This window comes from Camellia sinensis, chromosome 2 (genome assembly GCF_055761805.1).
Source record: "Camellia sinensis isolate YWXY chromosome 2, ASM5576180v1, whole genome shotgun sequence".
NCBI classification, from domain to species: Eukaryota; Viridiplantae; Streptophyta; class Magnoliopsida; order Ericales; family Theaceae; genus Camellia; species Camellia sinensis.
The window spans coordinates 65,645,124-65,667,996 of NC_138962.1; the positions used below are offsets into that span (position 1 = coordinate 65,645,124).

Consider the following 22,873-nt stretch of genomic DNA (forward strand, 5'->3'; position numbering starts at 1 on the left):
AAAAAACCAAACATTTTACCAATTTGCACAACACCCATATTTTATTCATCTCCAGGATCAACCCCGATCACAATTTTAGACACACACACACACAAAAAAAAAAAAACATCACCCACAGGCGGGACTTTTTTCCTTATCCCTTCTCTACTCTGCCGCCGGTCTCTTCTTTTTGCCTCCGTCCTGGGCGGCCCTTGACGGTGTTGCCTCCGTGTTTCCCACTCCACTGGGCACGATCACTACTCCCTGCTCCTCCACTGCAGCATATGGCGGCCCTCCAAATCGGAACATAACGGTGGCCTTCCGCTTCAGCTCCTTATTTTCCGCCTTTAGCATACTTATCTCTGCTCGCGCATCCTTATACATGCGCTGGAGCAGAGCCAGTTGGGCGTTTAACTGCTGCACCTCATTTGTCCTACTCTGCAGCCGGTGCGACAGGTTTGTGACCGCCGTCATGGTCTCCACACATGACTTCAAAGTATACTGATTGGCCTCAATATTAGTTTGCACCGCCATTTTTTGCTCCACCGACCGCATCGGAAAGTTCAACGGAGCAAAACCAGAGGCGCTTGGTTGAGGTTCACTGGCCACCGCACCAGTTATCTCTCTTGTTGACTCGTTGAGGTCGGGAAAGAGAGTGAGCAGACCACGGGACGAAGAGGCCATATTCTGGGTAGCTGAACGGGAAGACGAAGCCATATTATGGGTTGCTGAGTGTTTCAGAGAAGGGTTGGTTACAGAGTGTTTACAGAGTGTTTCAAAGATTTGCAGCTCTTAGCGACAAGCTCTCAGAGAAAGAAGAGGTTTCAACTGGTTTGTTATGCTTCCAAGCCTCAGCCTCCGCTTCGGTTTATAAAGACCATGATGAAGAGGCAGACACGCGCATCATGCGTCGCTCGGCGCTCGACGACAACATGGGCGCTCCTTTTGATGGCACGCCTTTTGATGGCACGCCTTTTTGTAGATTGGGCACGCCTTTTGACAGATTGGGCACACCTTTTGAGGGTGCGACTTTTTAGGGGTCCGACAAGACTCTGTAAATTGTCCCGACATTGATTCCGGTTAGCTCCTTCATGGGTCCGACAAGACTCTGTAAACTGTCCCGACATTGATTCCGGTTAGCTCCTTCATGGGTCCGACAAGACTCTGTAAACTGTCCCGACATTGATTCCGGTTAGTTTCTACAAGGGTCCAGCAAGACTCCGTAAACTGTCACAACAACTGTCACAACATTGTTTGCTACAACGGTCCGACATGACCCCATAAACTGTCTTCTACATCGGTCTGACACGACCACACAGTGTCTGCTACATCGGTCCGGCATGACCTCGTAAACTGTACTTCTACATCGGTCCGGCATGACCTCGTAAACTGTCCAGACATTATCTTCTCCAACGGTCTGACACGACCATACCGTGTCTCCTATCCTGTTTTATTTTATTTATCAGTTTACTTTCCTGTTTTGTTACTCTCTCCAAACTCAAGTTGGTTAGTATCTATCCTCCTTGAGTTTGAGGGGGGCTGTAAGTGTGGTAGGTAGAGTTGAGTGTGTTAGGTGAGAGTTGAGTGTGGTAGGTAGATGTAAGTGTGTTAGGTGAGAGTTGAGTATGGTAGGTAGATGTAAGTGTGTTAGGTGAGAGTTGAGTGTGGTAGGTGAATATGTTTTTCTCTTCTATATATAGGAGAGTCATTGTAGACAACATAAATCAATCAATAATACAATTCTCTATTTCTCTTTATACATCAATTTTAACATCTCTTTCCACAAAATAGATAACATGTTTACTTTTATTTCTGCACCAAAAATAAAACCAAAAAAAAAAAAAAATGGCACACATATATTCAAAACAAATAAAAATTAAACAACATATTTGGTGAGTTGCCGAAGGAGGCTGGAAGAGGTTATCAGAGGGGAAGGGGGGAGTGGTCACAAAGGGTTGCCAAAAAGTGGAGAAGGGGTTTGCCAGTGCAGGGAAGAGGAAATGAAAATTTGTTTCGAAAACAATAGAAAACATTTTTTTTGTGTTTTTGCATTTTTCCACAATGGCTGTTTAAATTAAGAAATGAAATTTTTTGTTTTAAAATGACTGTTTAAAAAAAAACTCATCCATTTCTGTTGAAAAATTTTGATATCATATTGATGTTTCGAGAGACTCCAGATGAGGTCATTTGACTGGAACTAGTGTAAAACCTCTGCTTCCAAAATTTTGGTTTAGACTCAAAGCTGAGTCATGTTCAAACTTCTAAATTTCTAAAAATGATGAAGATACTGTAAATTAGTCATGACGGAGTAATATATTTCTTGCTTGAAAATTCTTCTGTCCTAGCAAGGATCCTGTTAAAATTTATCAATAAACCTACTACCACTACCACCTCACCTACTCCACTAAACCTAACCCACTACACCACTACCACCTCACCTACTCCACTAAACCTAACCCACTACACCTACACCTACATCTATATAAGGAACCATTTGTAATAAACAGAATATATAAAGATACAACAATCAATAATACATACAATTTATTCTCTCTCTATCAATTTATTTTTACTTGGTATCAGAGCCAGGTTAAGAATTTAGTATTTTTCGCTTCACCGGCGAGCGGCAACCTCGCCTTGGCCGCCCGCCGGACCTCAACCTAGTCCGCTAAAATTCCCTACACATACCTTCACTCGGCTGCCACATTTCTTGCTGCCATGAACCATCACTCTCACCTATTCAATCTGGTTTCTTCAAGTTCAAGCAGTTATCTGCTGCTTGGCCGAACAAGTCATGGACTTGCTTCAATTCCTTTTCTGCAGCTTCCAGTTGCCTCTGAAGTTCCTGGCCTACAGCATCATTTTCAGCCTGAAGCTCTGCAATTCTTTTTAGTTGAGCCTCTTCACCTCCCTCAGACAAAGGAAGTGCTGCAACCAATGCATCGAACTGCTTAGCAGCCTTTACCAGAGAAGCACTCATGAGCTTAGGTTGCTCTGCAACAGTTGCAGCATCTTCGGTAGGATTAGCAGGAGGTTCTGGGTAATTTGGAGAGAGACGTACAGGTGGGGCATCCCTTTGTAGTGTCCCGAAGGCATTGAAAGCAAGAGCTGCTATTGTGTTGGCTTGTTCTTGTAGTTGGGAGATTATGTCCATTGTGCAAAATTCCCTCCCCAAGAAAACCAACTGTAGTTTTAGCTGTCTCTCTCTCTCTCTCGGGTTTGGGGTGTTAGCACAAATACACATGCACTTTATGATGAAAACATTTAATCCACCCACTCCCTCTCTCTCTCTGGTCCCTTTTTCTCTCCCCCATACTCCCTTTAATCATATCCTTCTTTTGCCTTACTTTATTCCACCCACTTGCAGCACATGTATGGCCATTATCATATTACAATATGCTAGCAAAATCAACCCACTTACAACTCCTCTTCGGTTTTGCAGCATACATCACTTGGTCCTATTGATATATATATATATATATATATATATATATATATATATATATATATATATAATACATATATAAAAGATGGGCACAATCATCATGCTGACCATACACCATCCTATAAAATAATAATTCTCCACACACTCACAATTTGACCCATTCTTTTTATTATTATTATTTTTTTATATATATATATATATCTTTTTTTATTATATATTAAAAAAAAAAAAAAAAAAAAACATCATCATCTCTCCTCCGTTTGATTTCAAACTCCATTATTTTTATTTATTTATTTTCTCCAAACCACTTTCCTTATTTCCCCCATCTTTCATTTTTGATTTCAAATATATTTTTATTATTTCTTTCTTTATTTTTCTTTCACCTTATTTTTAATCTTTTTCCAATTCCATTCATACCATCTAGCTTTGCACACCAAACCATATTTTATTCATCTCAGGGATCAACCCCGATCACAATTTTACACAAAAACAAAAACAAAAACAAAAAAAAAAAAAAAAAAAAAAAAAACAAAACAAAATACAAACAAACAACCACATTCACAGGTGGGATTTTTTCTTCTCTACTCTGCCGCCGGTCTTTTCTTCTTGCCTCCGTCCTGGGCGGCCCTTGCCGGTGTTGCCTCCGTGTTTCCCACTCCACTAGGCATGATCACTACTCCCTGCTCCTCCACTGCAGCATATGGCGGCCCTCCAAATCGGAACATCACGGTGGCCTTCCGTTTCAGCTCCTTGTTTTCCGCCTTTAGCACACTTATCTCTGCTCGCGCATCCTTATACATGCGTTGGAGCAGAGCCAGTTGGGCGTTTAGCTGCTGCACCTCATTTGTTCTACTTTGCAGCCGGTGCGACAAGTTTGTGACCGCCGTCATGGTCTCCACACATGACTTCAGAGTATACTGATTGGCCTCAATATCAGTTTGCACCGCCATTTTTTGCTCCACCGACCGCATCGGAAAGTTCAACGGAGCAAACACAGAGGTGTTTGGTTGAGGTTCACTGGCCACCGCACCAGTTCTCTCTCTTGTTGACTCATTGAGGTCTGGAAAGAGAGTGAGCAGACTACGGGACGAAGAGGCCATTTTCTGGGCAACCGAGTATTACAGAGTGTTTCAAGATTTGCAGCTCTTAGAGACACTCTCTCAGCAAAAGGAACTATCTCTCTCAGCAACACGAAGAGTTTTTTTCAGAGTTTTTTAGCGGGTTTTCTGCCTCAGCCTCAGCCTCCGCTTTGATTTATAAAGACCTTGACGAAGAGGCAGACACGCGCATCATGAGCCGCTCGGCGCTCGCCGACAACTTGGCACGCCTTTTGATGGCACGCCTTTTTGAAAGATTGGGCACACCTTTTGAGGATGCGACTTTTTAAGGGTCCGACAAGACTCTGTAAACTGTCCCGACATTGATTCCGGTTAGCTCCTTTATGGGTCCGACAAGACTCTGTAAACTGTCCCGACATTGATTCCGGTTAGCTCTTTTATGGGTCCGACAAGACTCTGTAAACTGTCCCGACATTGATTCCGGTTAATTTCTACAAGGGTCCAGCAAGACTCCGTAAACTATCACCACAACTGTCACAACATTGTCTGCTACAACGGTCCGACATGACCCCATAAACTGTCTTCTACATCGGTCTGACACCACCATCCTCTACACCGTTATGACACCCCCATACAGTGTCTTCTATAACGTTATGACATCACCATCCAGTGTCTTCACCAATGGTCTGACACGACCATACAGTGTCTCCTATCCTCTTTTATTTTTATGTATTTTCTTGTTTTGTTCCTCTCTCCAAACTCAAGTTGGTTAGTTTCTATCCTCCTTGAGTTTGCGGGGGGCTGTTAAAATTTATCAATAAACCTACCACCACTACCACCTCACCTACTCCACTAAACCTAACCCACTACACCACTACCACCTCACCTACTCCACTAAACCTAACCCACTACACCTACACCTACATCTATATAAGGAACCATTTGTAATAAACAGAATATATAAAGATACAACAATCAATAATACATACAATTTATTCTCTCTATGGTGGGCTTCTTTTGAAACATTGATTATCTGTCTTGACATGAGCAAATGAATTATAATGCCAGCATAGTACCTACTATAAAGCTGATTCTGTAAGTACTAGGGATCAATTTTTATGCTTTTGCTTGAGTGGCCGAGCCTAACTACATTTGAAAAGTTTTCATGCTTCATACTGGTCAGTGACTTCCCAAGTCATTAGAAAGCAGAGTGAGAACATCAGATTGATTAATCCTAAAATTTTGCGAAAGATGAGAACATGACCGAAGTACATGGACTATTTTGGCTTGCAAAACATCAAGAGACTTTCGGATGTATTAAATGCAAAAGTGAAACATGAATATATAAACATAATGACACTAAATTTTAATAGACAAAGACTTGTTATTATAAAAAGAAGGGCAAATTACATATACCCCTCGAGGTTTAGCAAAATTACAGATATCCCCTGAGGTTTGAGAAATTACAGATACCCCTAAAGGTACTATTTGCATAACAAATTAGGGGGCAAATTGTTATGAAAATATAAACCTCATGGGGCAATTTGTTATGAAAATATAAACCCCAGGAGGATATCTGTAATTTCCGAAACCTCAAGGGTATCTGCAATTTAACTAAACCTCGAGGGAGGCATATGTAATTTGCCCTAAAAAGAACCAATACAATAAAAAATATTTTAGCGTGCATGTATACAGTGCATACCACAAAAGCCACCCTCTACCATCACCATTGTTGCCTTGCTATCACTAACAGGTCATTATAAATTCTTCCTCCGCTCTGTTTATGACTATGAAAATCACCAATTATCCGTAAAAGTAAAGTGATTCTAAATGCAAAATTTTGAAAACAGAAATAACTGTAGGTATTTGATGACTATCAACAGCTCAACACCTCACACCTTGATGGTAGAATGTGCGGACTGAAAACAGAAGCCATCGGGAGAGCAAGAGTGAGCACCAAGGACCATCTTATTCAACTTATCATTGCTTCGCCTCCTTACTGCCAACCCAATATGGTCATCAGTTCCTCCTCATCATAATTGTCATCATCATAAAAATCATCACTATCATCTTCCTCTTCTCCTTCTCCTTCTCCTTCTCCTTCATATGTTGAGCCTGCAACATATAATAAAAAATCATATAAAGCACAGGAAAGGAACTTTTATGAAACAATGTAGATTTGGAACTATCAATATCCCAAATCAACAATAATTTATGAAATGAGTGACCTCATTTTTCTATCTTCTTTTTTTTCCTACGCAACACGCACCTGTACTTTGTACATTGTCTTGAAATAAGTTTTCATACAAAATAGCCTTTGCTGGTTGACTTGAGCCTTCTGCAAGCATGAAGTACTCGGAATGTGAAAGGAAGTATTCGCCACTTCTCATCTGATATGCTGACTCAACACCATCAGTCACATTTTGCAAAGGATGGGCAGTGTTCTGGTTGATGACATGTTCTTCTTCAATTTCACTCTTTGTCGATATTCGCTTCTGCTCTTCTTGCTCCTCGTACATGAAGCTGATCCCACACTCCTTTATGCAGAAAGCAAGACTCCACCCAACCACCGACACACTCACTTCATCGCCAACTTCCAGCTGATTCTCAAACTTCCAATGGCTTAACCATGTCATATCTTCTTTGGCATTTGGAATACCTAGGAAAGTTGGGCTATATACCCACTTCAGACCCCTTGTCTTATTGCTGATTTTGATAAAATATGAATTCCAATTGGATTCACCCCAAAACCGGTATTTCTTATCCCTGGAACGTGAGTATACAAAGCATGCATTGAAACCTTGCATCTTGAGATTAGGTTGTGAAGGGACACTGAAAGATATGGTGTGTCCCTTAGCCTTATGGCTGAACCAGCCAGGAATCTCATTCCCCGGAAGAGAAGTGCTGAATATACCAAATTCATACAGTCCCTGTGCCAAAGTAAGTGAAAGCATTTAACTCAAAAGTCCCGAGAGAGAGAGAGAGAGAGAGAGAGAGAGAGAGAGAGGGCACCTGTATAGGACATTTTATTCTTGTTTTTGTCATATTGTTGAACAATTCCACCTCCGTGTTTTCAATGGATTCCAAGTTAAACAAGCCCAAACTGTTGATCATTTCCGGGACAAAGTTTCCAATAGGTTCTAACCTGAACAATCCCTGGACCTCAACTAACCTGTTACAATCACTCACATCCAAAAACAGTCTATTCAACAGGTTTGGTAGATTTGTTATTCTTTTCAATGATGTGCAGTTTTGTGCCTTCAGCTTGACTAAACTCGATGGAAGCTCCGGCAGTGATTGGAGGCTTGTGCACGAATCTAACCAAAGGTCCTCAAGCATACAAAGACCTTTGATGCTCTCTGGTAGGCTACAAATTGGGTTTTCACTAAGATTCAAGTACTGCAACAAGGACAGGCTGCTAAGATCAATGGGAATAGCAGCATTTGAAAGATTGCATTTTGCAAGACTTAATTTCACTAATGTGTGTGATAAAGAATCCAAAGAAAAGTTGAATTCTGGGCGTTTTCTTCGTTTTGATAGCCAAGACCAAAAGAACGACCTCAATGATTTCAACTCACCATTGGTAGACACCAATTGGTTTACAGCAATTTTGTCTGCGTGGAATTCCGTCAAGGATTCCAGCTTGCCCAGTTCCATGGGCAAAACGAGCTTTGAGCAACCAGAGAGAATGAGTTTTTCAAGGGATTTCAGCTTATAAATGTTATTTGGAAGGTTCCGAAGATTTTGACAATCTCTTAGATTCAGAAAAACCAGTCTTTCTAGTTCTCCAATGGATTCATGAACTTCAACCAATCTAGTGCAATCTTTAAGGATCAATCTTTCGAGATTGGGGAGTCCGGAGAAGTCAGGGGTTTTAGCAAGGCCATGGGAATGACTCAGATTAAGAAATCTCAATAATCTAAGCACCTGTAAGAGGAGAAAACAAAAGACAACAAAAATTAATGTAGAATTAGTTCTTCAGCACAAATTTAATCCCAAAAAATAAAGAGGTAATGTAACATACCTTGGTTCCTCTCCAAACTTGTTTCAAGCTGCTATTACTCATTTCAAGAGCAACCAGGCTCTCCAGAGCAAAATCATCAGGTATATATTTTAAAGGAAATCCGCGCCAATACACCCATTTTAATTTTTTAGGTAATTCCTTATAGCACCCAGTGAGTCTAACATAATGGAACTGCAGTAGTCTAACTTCATGCATCTTCGCAAATGCATCGGTTTTCAAGTCTGCCTCATTTGAAATCTTTGAGATAGCATCTATTGAGTGCTTCAAGATGTCAAGTCGACGCCGTTTCGACGATCTGTCTTTCTCCATCAGCAGTATTTCATCAAGAACTTCCTGGGAACGCTGCCGTTTTGCATCATTATTACTGAAGAATGTCTCAACAGGCTTGTCTTCCATAAACATTTGCATGTCAAGCACAAGGCCTTCGATTTTTTCTGTACCCTGATAATTGAACATTGGATAAGTAACTTCCATGAATGCAAGAAAACATAAACATAGTAGTGGGAAACATGCTTCTTACAGTTTTTTCACTTAATACGTAAAGGGAGTCTTTATGATGCCAGAGTCTGCTACGTTCCCCAGGCTCCTCTAGTGATTCTTGGCGAATAATATCCCTCCCCATGTCCCGAATCAAGTCGTGCATCTTCATCTTGTTATCTTCACCAAGCATTAAGAGACATCTATTAATAAGATTTTGAATCCCAACTATTGTGTAGAAATCGCATGCATCTAGTATTCTAACCGTGTAATCTTTGTCCTTTCCAATAAAGAAGCAGACGATATCCAAGAATAAATTCTTGTCATGGTCATCTTCCAAAGAATCATAGCTTACCTTAAGTTTTTTAAGGATTTGACTGTCGGGTATCGCTTCCAATTTCTTTATTGCACTCTCCCAGACATCTACACTTCTGCCAGACATTGAACAGCCCAAGACCTGAAGGGCTAAAGGAATCCCTCCACAATGTTGTAGCACTCTTTCTGAGAGCTCCACGTAACCCTCGGCGGGATGGTCTTGTCCAAAGGCATGCCAACTGAAGAGCTGAAGTGATTCTTTATCATCCAACTCCTTAACCTTGTACATCTCACACACATCACGAGCCTTTAGCAATCGCTTGTGTCTAGTTGTTATGATAATTTTGCTTCCGCGAAAAAACCACTCTCGCATCCCAAATACAACGTTTAATTGATCCAAGTGATCCACATCATCAAGAACAACAAGAACTCTTTTGCAGCATACGGCATTTTTAATCCTAAGGATTCCTTCATCTACATTGTATACTTTTTTGGCTTTCCTCTTCAGAATATCGGAAAGAAGTTGCCTTTGTAAACCAACCAAACCATTAGGTTGTTCCGCAGCTTCTCTAATATTTGCAAGAAAGCTGCTACTATCAAATTTGTCGAAGTTTAGGTTATAAGCAGTTTTGGCAATGGTTGTCTTCCCTATTCCACCCATACCATAAATTGCCAATACACCACTTCAGTTGACCCATCTTGTAGCCACAAATTAATGTTTTTGACTCGAGCATCTAAACCAATTGGGTGGGGTGCAACATTCAAAACAGTGCGATTCAACTTACTTCCAACCTGTTTAACAATTTCCTGGATAAACTTTGACTCGTGCCTACAAATTGCAATCAGTTAGAAAACAAAGCAGACTAAGCATGTCTTGAGTTGAAATGAACCATAAATTCATATTGGGAAGCTTTTAAATCAAAACAAATTTTATGATATTTGATTTTCCCATTACCAAAGAAAATCAATAAGAGACCCCCGTCAATAAGGACTAAACTGAATGTAGGAGAAAATTCCCGAAACAGATTAATTGTCAAAATGTAGTTTGTCATATATGTGGCAGCTATCCATGATGAATGTATACAAGATAAAAGAGAAGAGCAGTTTGGATAGAAACTACAACCAATCTTCTTTTACTTTCCAATTGCAAAGCACAAATATATATATATATATATATTTATATTCATGGATGATTGGGTAAAATATTGGTAGAAAGTTGGTTCCTGGATTCTCTCTGAAACATTGGTTGTAACTTATGTTGGAAAGATCCAATAGAATTATTAGAAATTTAGAAGCCAAACAAATAAACAAAAAAAGAAAAATTTTAAAATATATATATATATATATATCAAAAGAATGAGAAGATTAGGTGTGAGCTCTAACGTTGTTTGTTAATAGAACATTTCATCTATTGATTTATTGACTTTATTACATAAACTCTTAAAGTTCAATTTGCAGTATAGATAATATTCTTCTAGGTATCATTAAGATCACAAAGGCAAAGATCAGATCAGATCAGAATCAGATATTGATCATAACTTTATGCAGAGCTATAAAGTTTCAAAGATCATACTAATAGAAAAAGCAGTCTACAGAGTGGGTAAACTAAGCAATCAAACAACAACAACAACAACAACAGTAACTGAATAAAATTTCAAAAAGTCTTCAACAAAATTACCCATCAGCTTCGTTCTGCAAAACCTTGCCTCCAAGATTTGCAACTTCAGTGAGAGCCTCCCTCCACCTCTTCACCATTCCCATCCTTTCCTCTTCATGCCTATCAAATGCTTCCCCAAAAGCCCCAGTCTGATTCCTCACATGAGATGGATCAACATCATAGAACACAGGCAAAATGACCTGCCCAGAGGTCTTGTTGCGCTCAACAATCTTCACTAGCTCATCAAGGCACCATTTTGAAGAAGCATAGCCTTTGGAGAACACAATTATGGAAACCCTAGATTGTTCTATCGCTTTTCTGAGTTCGGAGTCAATGTCTTGGCATCTTTCGATCTCGTCATCGTCTCTGAAAGTGTGAATTCCTGATTGGGAGAGGGCTGTGTGGAGGTGGTCGATGAAGGTCTTGCGGAGGTCTTTGCCTCTGAAACTCAAGAAGGCGTGATAGGCGCACCGGGACATGGAAGAGGAAGAGGAGGAGGCTTGTTGGTCTCTTGCAGTAGAAGAAGCTGCCATTGAAGAAAAGCTCTGAGAAATGGATGAATGAGTGAGAAGTCCTTCAATGCAGAAGATGACAAAAACAGAGCGAATAAAATAAGAGATTTTGATGTAATCAAAGTCAATGAAATCCTTAAAAAAATAAAAATAAAAATAAAAATAAAAATGTGGGGTATAAATTCTCCCTATTAAGCCTCCGTTTGGGAAGTGGGTTGGCTTTTTGGCTTTTTGACTTTTTTGACTATTTTAGCCTGGGCTAAAAAGCTTGGTTTGGGAAGGGCTTTTTGGCTTTTTGACTTTTTTGACTTTTTTTGTGAGAGAAGAATGTAATGATTATAGGTTGGATGTGATGTTTTGTTTGTTATGGCTAAAATAGCCTATTTTGTTTTTTGTGGCTAAAATAGCCAAAAAAGCCTGAAAAAGCCCTTGCCAAACACAGGCTAAGTTAAGTTTGGGAAGATTAAATAAGCGTATTTTTTGATTTTTTATAAAATATATGTTAGATTTGAGTTGGGTTTGAAGTGATGTGTTAGAGTGGTGATGTGACTTAAATAAGATGATGTGACTTAAATAGGATAGTGATTTTTTGACTTTTTAAATTTTTTAAGAATTGCCAAACTTGACCTAAATTTGTGTTAAATTAAATTTTCATCAAACGAGAAATGAATTTAATTTTTTATTTATAATTTTTTTTAGCAAGCGGGAAGGATTGTCTTCGTCTGTATCGAATTGGAGGATGATGTTGAGCTTTATGAATTTATTATGATCATTCAAATCGTTTAATGTTTAAGATTTATCAAGTAATATTTTAAAATTATCTTAATTAAATATTAATAATCACTTGATTAAATCATATTTATATTGATAATAATTATAATTTTAAAAATAAATTATTAACATAAATATTCATTCAATAAATTCTACACATTACACAATTTAAGTTATCGATGGTGAGTCCACCAAAACCCAATAATACCTCAAATTGACAAAATCAACTGGAGCCTCTTTCTATTATTATAATGGTAATATTTTTGTAATGAATATTCTGTTAAAAAGTTGCCTTATTTTTCTAACGTGTACGCAGATTGTGCTCCTGGCAAAGTGAAATCCAAATTCCTTTACACTTTTAACCTTATGAGAAGGTGAGTTATAATATAATTATTACAACGCTGATATTTACACCCTGCAGGGGTCGACTCTCAGTGAGGTAGCGACCCCCTGTTCGTTGAAAATACAAAAAAAAAAGAAAAAAAAGAAAATTGCTTTTTTTGGGCCAATTCCAGAGTGACACCTCACTGGAGGTCAACTCCTCAGTGGAGGTAAGAAGCATTTTTGTAATTATTATGTAATTAAAAAGTACAATTAATGCGATAATCCTGAAGCACAAAAAGAGAAATTATAAATAACACACAATTAAAAACACAAAAAATGCAAGTAAGATCTAGTTGAAGTGTTCTGTAAATTGATATTTAAAATAAATTTAAATCACATGTATTATATGTATATATTTTAATTCTGCATATATAGCTAACTATGTTTAGGCAACGAAAATGGACTTGATGTACGGGAACTGATCAAGCTTTCCATGAAGTTTCATTCACATAAAAACAAAGGAAGAAAAAATATTGGGAGTATCTAGGCCTGGTTTGGAGTGTTTAAAAAAATTTAAAAGTCAAAAGGTTACAAAAAAAAAAAAAAAAAAAAAGGATAAAAAAGTCATTACCATTCACAATTTAAAAATATAAAAAAAATTAATATACATAATATTTTAATACAAATCAACTTCACACCACTTTAGGTACTGACACAGCTAAAGGAATTAAAAAAAATTACATATATATATATATATATTCACTGTTGGAAGGTAATGTTGGGCCCGTGGGGGCCCACCATTGGTCTCGTTTTGATAATCTGAACCGTTCAATATGTAGAACTCGTCTAGTACTATATGTATTTTAAAAGTCACGTTGATTGGATATCACTAACTATATAATCAAATCAGTTTTGTATAAAAAATGGATGGTGTTATAGTTAACAGTTGACAAAAAAACTAACACGATCAGATAGCTATCGATATCCAATCAATGTGGATTCTTACAAGTATATAGTACTCGATGAGTTCTACACACTGAACGGTTCCGATTAGCAAAACGAGACCCGTGGTAAGCCTCCGCAGGCCGAACAACACCGTCCAATTCAAGCCCGAAAAAGAGGCAATCATTTTCCATCTCCTAACCAGCCCACTACACTGCTCAAACTGTACGGGCTACTTCACTAACTTTTCCTATGCACTTATTTATACAATTTTTGAATACACTTTTTTTTGTAAAAAGTCAAAAAGTTAACCCAAACATCCATCTTTTTTTCCTCAACTTTTTATTCTAAAAAGACAAAAAGTACACTTATTTAGGACACCCCAAACAACCCCTTATTTGTGAGCTTTAGAGACTTTTAATTTGTGATGAGTTTCATGTGATGTGATGTTTTGATCTTATATTTTATTTTTTATTTTGTTTTTTGAATTTTTACATCACCAGTGCTGGGTTTAGAGTGCCAACTCTAGAACTCTCAATCATTTCTGAAGAAAGGAAAATGCTTACTCATTAGCAACCTTATTTCATTTTTTTCACTAGATTTTGAGTATTTGTACGGTAATTAATCACTGGAATCACTCAAAAATCCAAGCAACAATTTTATGTATATAAAGCTACTAAGAGGGAGATTTATAATCTGGCTTTGGGCCGTGGAAGGAGCCGGACAGAAGATGGCTGAGCATGTTTGGGCCGAGCTAACTTGGGCCTGATCAGAGTGGGATTTGCTCGGTCGAGGCTCGCCCCTGTTTAGGTTGAGCTAATTGGGCTTCCTTTGAGATGATCTTGCTCGATCCAGGCCTAGGTCTGAGGTCCAGGTCCCATGTTTGGACCGAGCTTCTCCGGATTTGGAATTGCTCGGCCGAGGCCTATCCCCGAGGTCTACTTAGCCGAGATGAGCATCTGCTATCGGGTTTTGTGGGAGCACGATTAGCTCGGTGGGAAAAGTCTTCTGAATGCCAGTGTAACCTGTCTGGAACTCGGTCCTGCCGGAGTGCTACCGAGCTCGGCTGTTATAGAGCTCGGCGAGTGGAGCACTCGGGCACGTTATGCAGCACGGTCATGGAAGGCCGAGGTGATTCCGCCAGGCTGCCGAGTTCTCGCTAATGTAGCCTGACAGTTGGGTTAGGTGGTGATTGCTGGATTTGTGCTGACAGATAGGAAAGCAGCACCACGTGTCAAGAGACTAATGGGTGCAGAGTTGAGCGCAGAAAGTAGATAAGCGTGACTGCGCCCCCATGCTGCATTAAGAACATCATTTGGTGAGAAAAACCTAAACACTCAATTCTCTTCTCTCTCTCTATATCCCTGAGTGTGTGCTAACTTGACCGTCGGAGGGGTTTTTCGGCCGCACACTGCTGGGTAGCTCACCGCCGTTGTGTTCGCAGGTCGATCGGACAGACGAGGAGCTTGGACGAAAGGAGTACGAGCATTACCGAATATTTGCTCCGTACACCTACCAATTCCAATTCTGTCATATTGATGAATTTAAGGCCAATATCTTATTGTTATTTATGAATTTCAAAGCTGAGAAAAGTTTCTGGTGTATGAATGGGTACTGTGGAACCATATGAACACCCAGGTCCAGTGTTCATTGGTTAGTAGCGGTTGATTAAACCTCATCTTCAAGTTGGATTCCTTGGAAATCTATTTATTTATTTATTTATTTTTTTTAAATTAAGGCATGGAAAAGAAAGAAAGAAAAAGGGACAGATGGGGGTGGAGACTGGTTTCTGACCGCTCTCGTCGATCAATTCATCGGTGGTGGACAAAACCCTCCCAAACCTCTCCACCTCATTCGGGATATTCGAAAGGGGAGGGGGGGCTAGTATTGTGTGGATATAGCGGAACCAAAAAACAAAATATATTTTGATAAACAAATGTAAATAAAATATATTTTGTAATTGATTCAAATAATAAAATCATTGTAATAACCCTCACCACTGTTTACCGTTAAACATTGATTACCGTTAAACTGAACTGATTATGACTGATAATTGGACTGGTTAAAGTACTGAACTGACTGACTGAAAGAAAACTGGAACTGAATTGACTGAGTGTGCATGTTAATTTGTATTCTATCTGTTTGATTGATTATTTGATATGTTCGTGTTTTACGTTCAAACTGCTAATTGGAGGCCTTATCGGCAGCCGGACCTGGAATTGATTAATGTTCTGTGTTCATTAGAATTTATGGGATTTTATGGTATAATTATCTGAAAACTGATTAGGTATGATTAAATTAGATTAAAATGAGTTAGAATGCATGAGTCGATTTATTCACCATATTGCCATTACTAGTGGGCCTCTTATTATAACATATTAGAGCCTTTGCATACTTGAATCAAAAACACTTCTTCAGCCACATTTTGAGCCTACAACCGACCTTGGAGAGAGAGAGACTTGAGGAGTTGATTTCATCTCAATTTTGCTTGTGAATTGCTTAGTAATTGAAGTGTAGATTGCTACTTTGGACTCCTAAACCTTGAATACAAGACTAAGGTAGGACATTCATCTTCTTGTTGTTGTCATAAAAAAATTAATTCTTGCATGATTCATGCTTCAATTGTAGAGCTAAGTCATGAATTGGTTCATTAATGGTGAATTGAAGCTCATTTCATGTATGCATGTTTGAATTGATGAGTTTTGAGTTGAATTCATGGTAAAATTGTACATGCATGTTCATAATTTTGTAATGGCCCATGTTTTCAACTTGTTTTTGGATCAATTGGCTCCTTAGAGCATCAAACTGGGATTTTAGAATGATTTGAATTCACGTATGTTTGCATGTTCATATTGTCCTTGCAAATGGTTTGAAATTGGGTTTGAATAAAACACCCTCGGGTTTTGATTTCTCAAATTGAGCTTTGAATCAGGTTATTCCATGTGTTTACAAGTGTTTTTCCAGAAATTAGCCCAAGAGGATTGAAAATTATGCTTTTGAACTTGGTTTTTGGCTTGGAGGTGCAATCTGGAATTTCCAGATTTCGCACTCCCGCTCGAGGGGGGAAAGTGACGCTCGAGCGTGGAATCTGAGCATCCAGTATCTCTGCACTGTTTTACAGTCCACTCGAGCGGAGAATTGGGAGCTCGAGCGGAGTCATGTGTCTCAATCTCGAGCGGGCGTCGAGCGTCCGTCGAGCGGAGATTTCACTCATCCAGTACTTTTACAGTACGCTCGAGCGGGAAAGTTGACGCTCGAGCGTGTACCTTTGTTGCATTTCCGCTCGAGCGAGGAAACCTGCGCTCGAGCGGGACTCTGTTTTTCTGAATATTCTGAGACTGTTTTCTGATCACATCTCTGTTTCCTCATCCCATTCTAGGCATTCTTAGACCTAGTTTTAGACATCTTGTTGAGGATATAGATGTAGAACACACCAAGGCAAATTAGGGATTAAGTTATGATATTTCCCAACTGTGCAGCTTAGTGTGTGTTCGACCTGTGAACTGTGTAGGGTTGGCGACTGGGGAGGCACGCTCTAGCATACTGTAGCCCAACTCTGTGAGTAACAATTGTGTAAAGATATGTTCAAACGATTATCTTCTGAATACTGAACTGAACTGTTTACTGAACTGATATTGTTTACTGAATGAATGTATGTCCTATATTCTAAACTGTACTGTGGCATCCTTGGCATCTACTATTACTGTTACTGTTACTGTTACAGAGATCTCTGTCGGTTCCCTCGTGGAACCACTACTGTTTACTGATTGATGGCCATCATTACTGTTCGGTCTTTAAGACCTACTGTTTACTGCTATGCTAATGGATGTACCACATATGACTGAATAATTGTTCTGACTGAAAGACTGAAGCATTGTTTAATGAACTGATTTCATTACTGTAAGGACATTTCATTCATAACCTCTTTACGCATAATGTTATTCACTGGGCTTTAGCTCACTGTTTATATATATATGTAGGTGCTTAGCCGCCAGATCGGAGCTAGGAGCGTGGGTTAGACTCCAGTTTTGTCAAGCCAGCCTTTGTGCCTCACTGCGAGGTTCCGAGTTGCCATGCTATGGCTTTGAGGTGTTTTGTTTTTCCCCCGTCTGTCTCCACACTGTTTGGATTACTGTATAGACTGTCAGCTACTAACTGTACTGTTATCAAGGGATTAAGTCCCTGTACTGTGTGATTGTAAATTTTGTATAGACTGTACTGTTTGTATGTATGAATGCATGGAAAATCTTTTTGGCATACAGACTGTCACAGCTCAGTGGACATTATTCATTTACTGTATTGGCTTCCGCCGGGCCCTGAACTCTGTTTTACTGTACTACTGTTAAGCAGGCCTTCGGTAATCTCGGATTACTGGCCGGTTACGGTGCTAACCCATAGGGCCGAGTTTGGGTTGTGACAGAGTGGTATCAGAGCGATACCTAACCACGAGTTATACCGCACACACGTGTCCAAATGAGCTATAGGGTGTCCTAGAAAAGTGATTAGGGCATTTCATGAACTCGAAAAGTGTGTGGCTATGTTATGACTGAATACATGTTGATGTGATAACTGTCTAAATATGCAACTGTTTATGTTATAATTGCTATAACTGTTATAACTGCTTATAGTGGAATGGACAATGCAAATGAACCTGAACCCTCATCTACCGAGGCAAGAATGGAAAGAATGGAAAGAATGATGGAACTGATAACTGCTAGATTTGAACAACAACAGAACCAACAGCCCCCACCTCCTCCTCCGGTACAGCCGGAACCTAATGCGAATGTGAATGATGGGGATATTATTGCTCTCACCCATAAATTCAGCAAGATGAAACCGCCATCCTTTCAGGGAGGACTGGAACCGCTAAAGGCTAAAGCGTGGGTGCTTGAAACAGAAAAACTATTTGAGGTGTTTCCGTGCTCAGAAGCGAACAAAGTATTGTTAGCTACCTTCACCCTACAAGAAGAAGCTAGAAGGTGGTGGATGTTGATCCGCGATACGAATACTGTTATGACTTGGGCTCAGTTCAAGGAGTCCTTCTTTGAAAAGTATTTCCCCCAGTGTGTCAGGGATAGAAAAGTGACTGAATTTGAACAGCTAAAGCAGGGCACAATGTTCGTTGCGGAATATGAGACGAAATTCACCGAGCTTGCTAGATATGCACCGCATATGGTGGATACTGAATATAAGAAGGCCAGGAAATTTGAAGGCGGCCTTAATGTTGCAATTCTCGACAGAATAAATGTTTTGAAGCTACCGAACTATGTAAATGTTCTTGACCGAGCCTTGATGGCTGAATCAAACATCGAAGCACTGAAAACCGAATCACCAGCGTCTGAATGGCGTGGTAAAAGGCAAGGTTTCAAATTTAAGAAGCGCAAGCATAACCCAGCGAACAAGAAACAGAATACGGGGTCAATAACTAGCCCCAGCCAAGGGAGTGGTTTCATACCACCGCGTTCTGAGTGTGGCAAGAAGCACAAAGGGGTCTGCTACAAAATATCTGGAGCCTGTTACAGGTGTGGCAAAGTGGGCCACATGGTTAAAGACTGCCCCTCTGCTTCACAAGCCAGTAGTAAAGCTGCACCAAGCGCGGCAGCATCAATTGTAGCACCAAAGCCTAACCCCAAGGCTACCAGGAAAGAGCCCATGAGGCAGGGCCGAGTATTCGCCCTAGTACCCGGAGACGTGCAAAATACTGAAACCGTTGTGTCAGGTATCCTCTCTATTTGTACACAAAATGCATATGTATTGATTGATTCGGGGTCTACACATTCTTATGTATCGCATGCTTTCTCACGGAAATTGAATAGACCCTTAGAACCCATGAACTATCTGCTAGCCGTATCATCACCCGTAGGAGGATCCATGACATGTGCTTATATGTACCCTGCATGTGAAATCATTGTTGGGGATATGCATCTGTTTATTGATTTACTACCATTGAACATTGATCATTTTAATGTAATATTGTGGATGGATTGGTTACAAAAATATCATGCCACTAGAAGATCCCAAAAAAATACCCAAAAAAATACCCAAAAAGATACCCAAAAAAAAGGCATATGTACCCAAAAAGATTAAAGAGAAATACATTGCAAGCAAGTCCATAAACTAGAAGATCCAAAAAGTGATTAGAACTTTTCACAACACTCGAACTAAAACGGTTGGAGCATTGTAAGGCATACAATGTCAAAATTCATACACTACAAATTGGGTAATCTCAATAACAGCCTCCTCTCAAGGATAGGCAGTTTTGGCTTGGATTACTCTTTCACTGTTTGATGGGGTATTCTCCTTCCTCTTCCTTGTCGCATAAGAGGTGCACTCGACATTCCTTCATCTAGAAGCCAACATTCATCTTGAATGAAGCATTCACCTGGTCACCACCTTCCAAGTGATTCTGAGTTTCCAATGGCACTACATCATAAGTTTGTTGGGTTCTGCAATGGCAGCGAGCTTTGGTGCATAGATCCACTTTCTCCCTTGGGACTCATTTTTGATTTCGATGTGAAGCTCCTCATTGCATTCCCAGTTGCAAGGTATGTATACCATGAACATAGTCAAGCCTTGGAGCTTAAGGCTGGGAAGTGAAGGCATGTTAAAAGATATCCTGGACCCCTTGCTCTTTTCCTAGAACCTTGATCCCAAGAAATGATGTGCTGAATTCATGCAGTCTGTCACTACAAAAAAAAGCATTTTTGGCAACTAAAAAATCACCTTTGGTCGCTGAAAGTATAGGTTTTGGCGACTAAAAAAGCATTAGTAGCCAAAAGTAAAGATTTTTGACGACTAAAAAAATTTAGTAGCCAAAAGTATAGGTTTTGGCGACTAAAAATCTGTTTGGTCGCCGATATATAGCTTTTACCGACTAAAAAAATTTTAGTAGCCAAAAGTAAGGTCCTTTGGCGACTAAAAAAATTTTAGTAGCCAAAAATGAGGCATTCGGCGACTAAAAAGATGTTTGGTCACCAAAAGTGAGGCTTTTACCGACTAAAAAAATTTTAGTAGCCAAAAGTAAGGCCCTTTGACGACTAAAAAAAATTTAATAACCAAAAGTGAGGCATTCGGCGACTAAAAACATGTTTAATAGCCAAGAGCGAGGCTTTTGGCGACTAAAAAGAAGTTTAGTCGCCAAAAGTGATAATTTTAGCGCAGGAATTTTATTTTTTAACGACTAAAAAATAATTAGTAGCCAAAAGTATAGAATTGGCGACTAAAATTATGTTTAATCGCCAAAAGTGGTCTCTTTTTTTTTTCTACTAAATAATTTATTTTTACATAAATTATGTTTAATAAAAAATAATTATGTTTATATATATATTTTTATATTAATACGAGTCTATGTATTATATAAATAATATATGTTGCATATATAATTATATAGATGTTGACCGTTCAAGTTATGGAGTTTTGCTAAGTTTTTAAGTTGCACCCTAAAAGTCTGTTAAGATTGATGTGTATGTATTCGTTTAGTTTCTCATGTTTTCGTTATACGCCCGACCTTGAGGGCTGGGTCTGTATGTGTATATGTACATGGCTATCTTCAGATGCACGTCACTGTATATTTATCTGCATTATGTTTTGTTTGTGATCCTGGCATAGTAGTGGTAGCTCAATGGATATTATTTTACGTTATTATATGTTATTATATGCTTCCGTTCAGGCCCCATAGGTTATATTCATCAGGTTTTTGTGTCCGTTTCTAAGGTGGTCATGCATAAACTTTTAGGGGCGAGTTTGGGGTGTGACAAGTGGTATCAGAGCACGAGTTGCTATCTCACACACGAATCCATTGAGCTGTAGGATGTCTAGAAAAAAAAACTTAGGCTTCATGCATGACATTAGATACTCAGGGATTAACAACTGGGTAACGGAAGCCACAGGTTAAGGTTGACCTCCAAGTTGAGTGCCTACAAAAACAGACATAAAATAAAGTGAGCCAAGCTCAGTGAATAATAGCACATAACAATTCAATGTTCAACATGAATTATAATATATATCCGAGCATTTATCAATAAAGAGAACATATGGTTAATTTGTTTCTGTATGCATAACAAGGTATCTTCTTCAGAAAACTTGTCATATCTTGAACATTCGGAGTTTCGTAGTGTATCTAGGCATTTTGGGAAAATTATCCAGAAAACGTATCATAACATAAACATGTTGGAAATTCATAGCATTTTTATCATTTCATAAAACACTTATCATATTAAACATTCCGTAACCCAAAATATGGATTTCATTAAACATTGTATAGCATAGCCATTTTCAAAATCATTTATACAAAAGTATCTTTTACAGAACGGCCTTGGGCCCCATCTTAAATAGAGTGGCTTTCAGCCCTTAACAGAATGGCATGAAGCCCTTATTAGAATGGCATGAAGCCCTTATTAGAATGGCATAAAGCCCTTGTATTGGCATAAAGCCCTTGTAATGGCATAAAGCCCTTGTATTGGCATAAGGCCCTTGTAATGGCATAAAGCCCTTGTATTGGCATAAGACCCTTGTAATGACATAAAGCCCTTGTATTGGCATACAACCCTTGTAATGGCATACAGCCCTTGTATTGCATGTATGAACTCAAGAGATGGCTCGTACGGGTTCTAGAGGTGACTCGCATTGCAGCACTTAGTTCCGTACAGCACTTTGTTTCATACTAACAGATCATACAAAATGGCCATAGGCCTCAAAACTTTCACATTGGCTTTACGCCCAGTTCACATATGTATGGACTCAAGAGGTGGCTCGTACGGATTTTAGAGGTAACTCGCATCGCAGTACTTAGTTCCGTACAGCACTCTGCTCCATACTAGAATTTCATAGGTCTTATAGACCGAATCATCATATCATGTCATAGCATAGCATAACCGAAACAGTAATAGAAATAATTTCAGTTTCCTTAGAATTCCATTATGTAGTAATGCACATAAGTTTCCCATGGCTTGGTTACAAATTAATACAGGTGTCTCGCGTACAACTGAATAATAATAATAATAACAATTATTAACTGAGCCCACATATATCATTACCATATGCTTAATAAGGGCAGAATAACCCACATTTTAACATGAGTCACATAATAATGTTGAACATTTGCATGCATGTCATAGGTTCTTAACGACCTCGGGTCCACATGTAACATAATGGAATAATCTCCGTTTCATACAGATACTTGGTTTAAAGATAACCATAATTCCATTTATTCATTAAGAAACGACGTAGTTTGCTTATAGATCATAGAGAATTACTACTCGTTATTGATAGAACAGAGTCATTTCAAAGTCATACCGATGTATGCCAATCTTTCAACGTTCACCTTGACTTTTAATCATAATAAATGTTCGTGTAACATGTTTGTGTAAC

At 39.1% G+C, this 22,873-nt stretch overlaps 1 protein-coding gene, 1 long non-coding RNA gene and 1 pseudogene across 3 annotated transcripts in view; 1 reads left to right on the forward strand and 2 right to left on the reverse strand.

The window, feature by feature from the left end:
- Window positions 1-1,342: 1,342 nt before the first annotated feature.
- Window positions 1,343-1,744, forward strand: LOC145820089 (uncharacterized). Its single transcript, XR_014361039.1, has 2 exons — window positions 1,343-1,572; window positions 1,612-1,744. It is a non-coding gene; the product is annotated as an uncharacterized LOC145820089 (long non-coding RNA).
- Window positions 1,745-2,504: 760 nt separating this feature from the next.
- LOC145820088 (mediator of RNA polymerase II transcription subunit 21 pseudogene) lies at window positions 2,505-4,691 on the reverse strand (annotated as a pseudogene). Its single transcript, XR_014361037.1, has one exon. The product of XR_014361037.1 is annotated as a mediator of RNA polymerase II transcription subunit 21 pseudogene (transcript).
- A 1,155-nt stretch (window positions 4,692-5,846) lies between these two features.
- The window catches only part of LOC114323766 (TMV resistance protein N), a 71,638-nt gene continuing 54,611 nt past the window's right edge, over window positions 5,847-22,873 (reverse strand). The window contains 7 exon segments of the mRNA XM_028271435.2: window positions 5,847-6,597; window positions 6,752-7,412; window positions 7,495-8,409; window positions 8,507-8,947; window positions 9,027-9,982; window positions 9,985-10,127; window positions 10,977-11,481. Of these exon segments, the coding sequence (XP_028127236.2) occupies window positions 6,479-6,597; window positions 6,752-7,412; window positions 7,495-8,409; window positions 8,507-8,947; window positions 9,027-9,982; window positions 9,985-10,127; window positions 10,977-11,481 (3,740 nt within the window). The 3' untranslated portion in view covers window positions 5,847-6,478.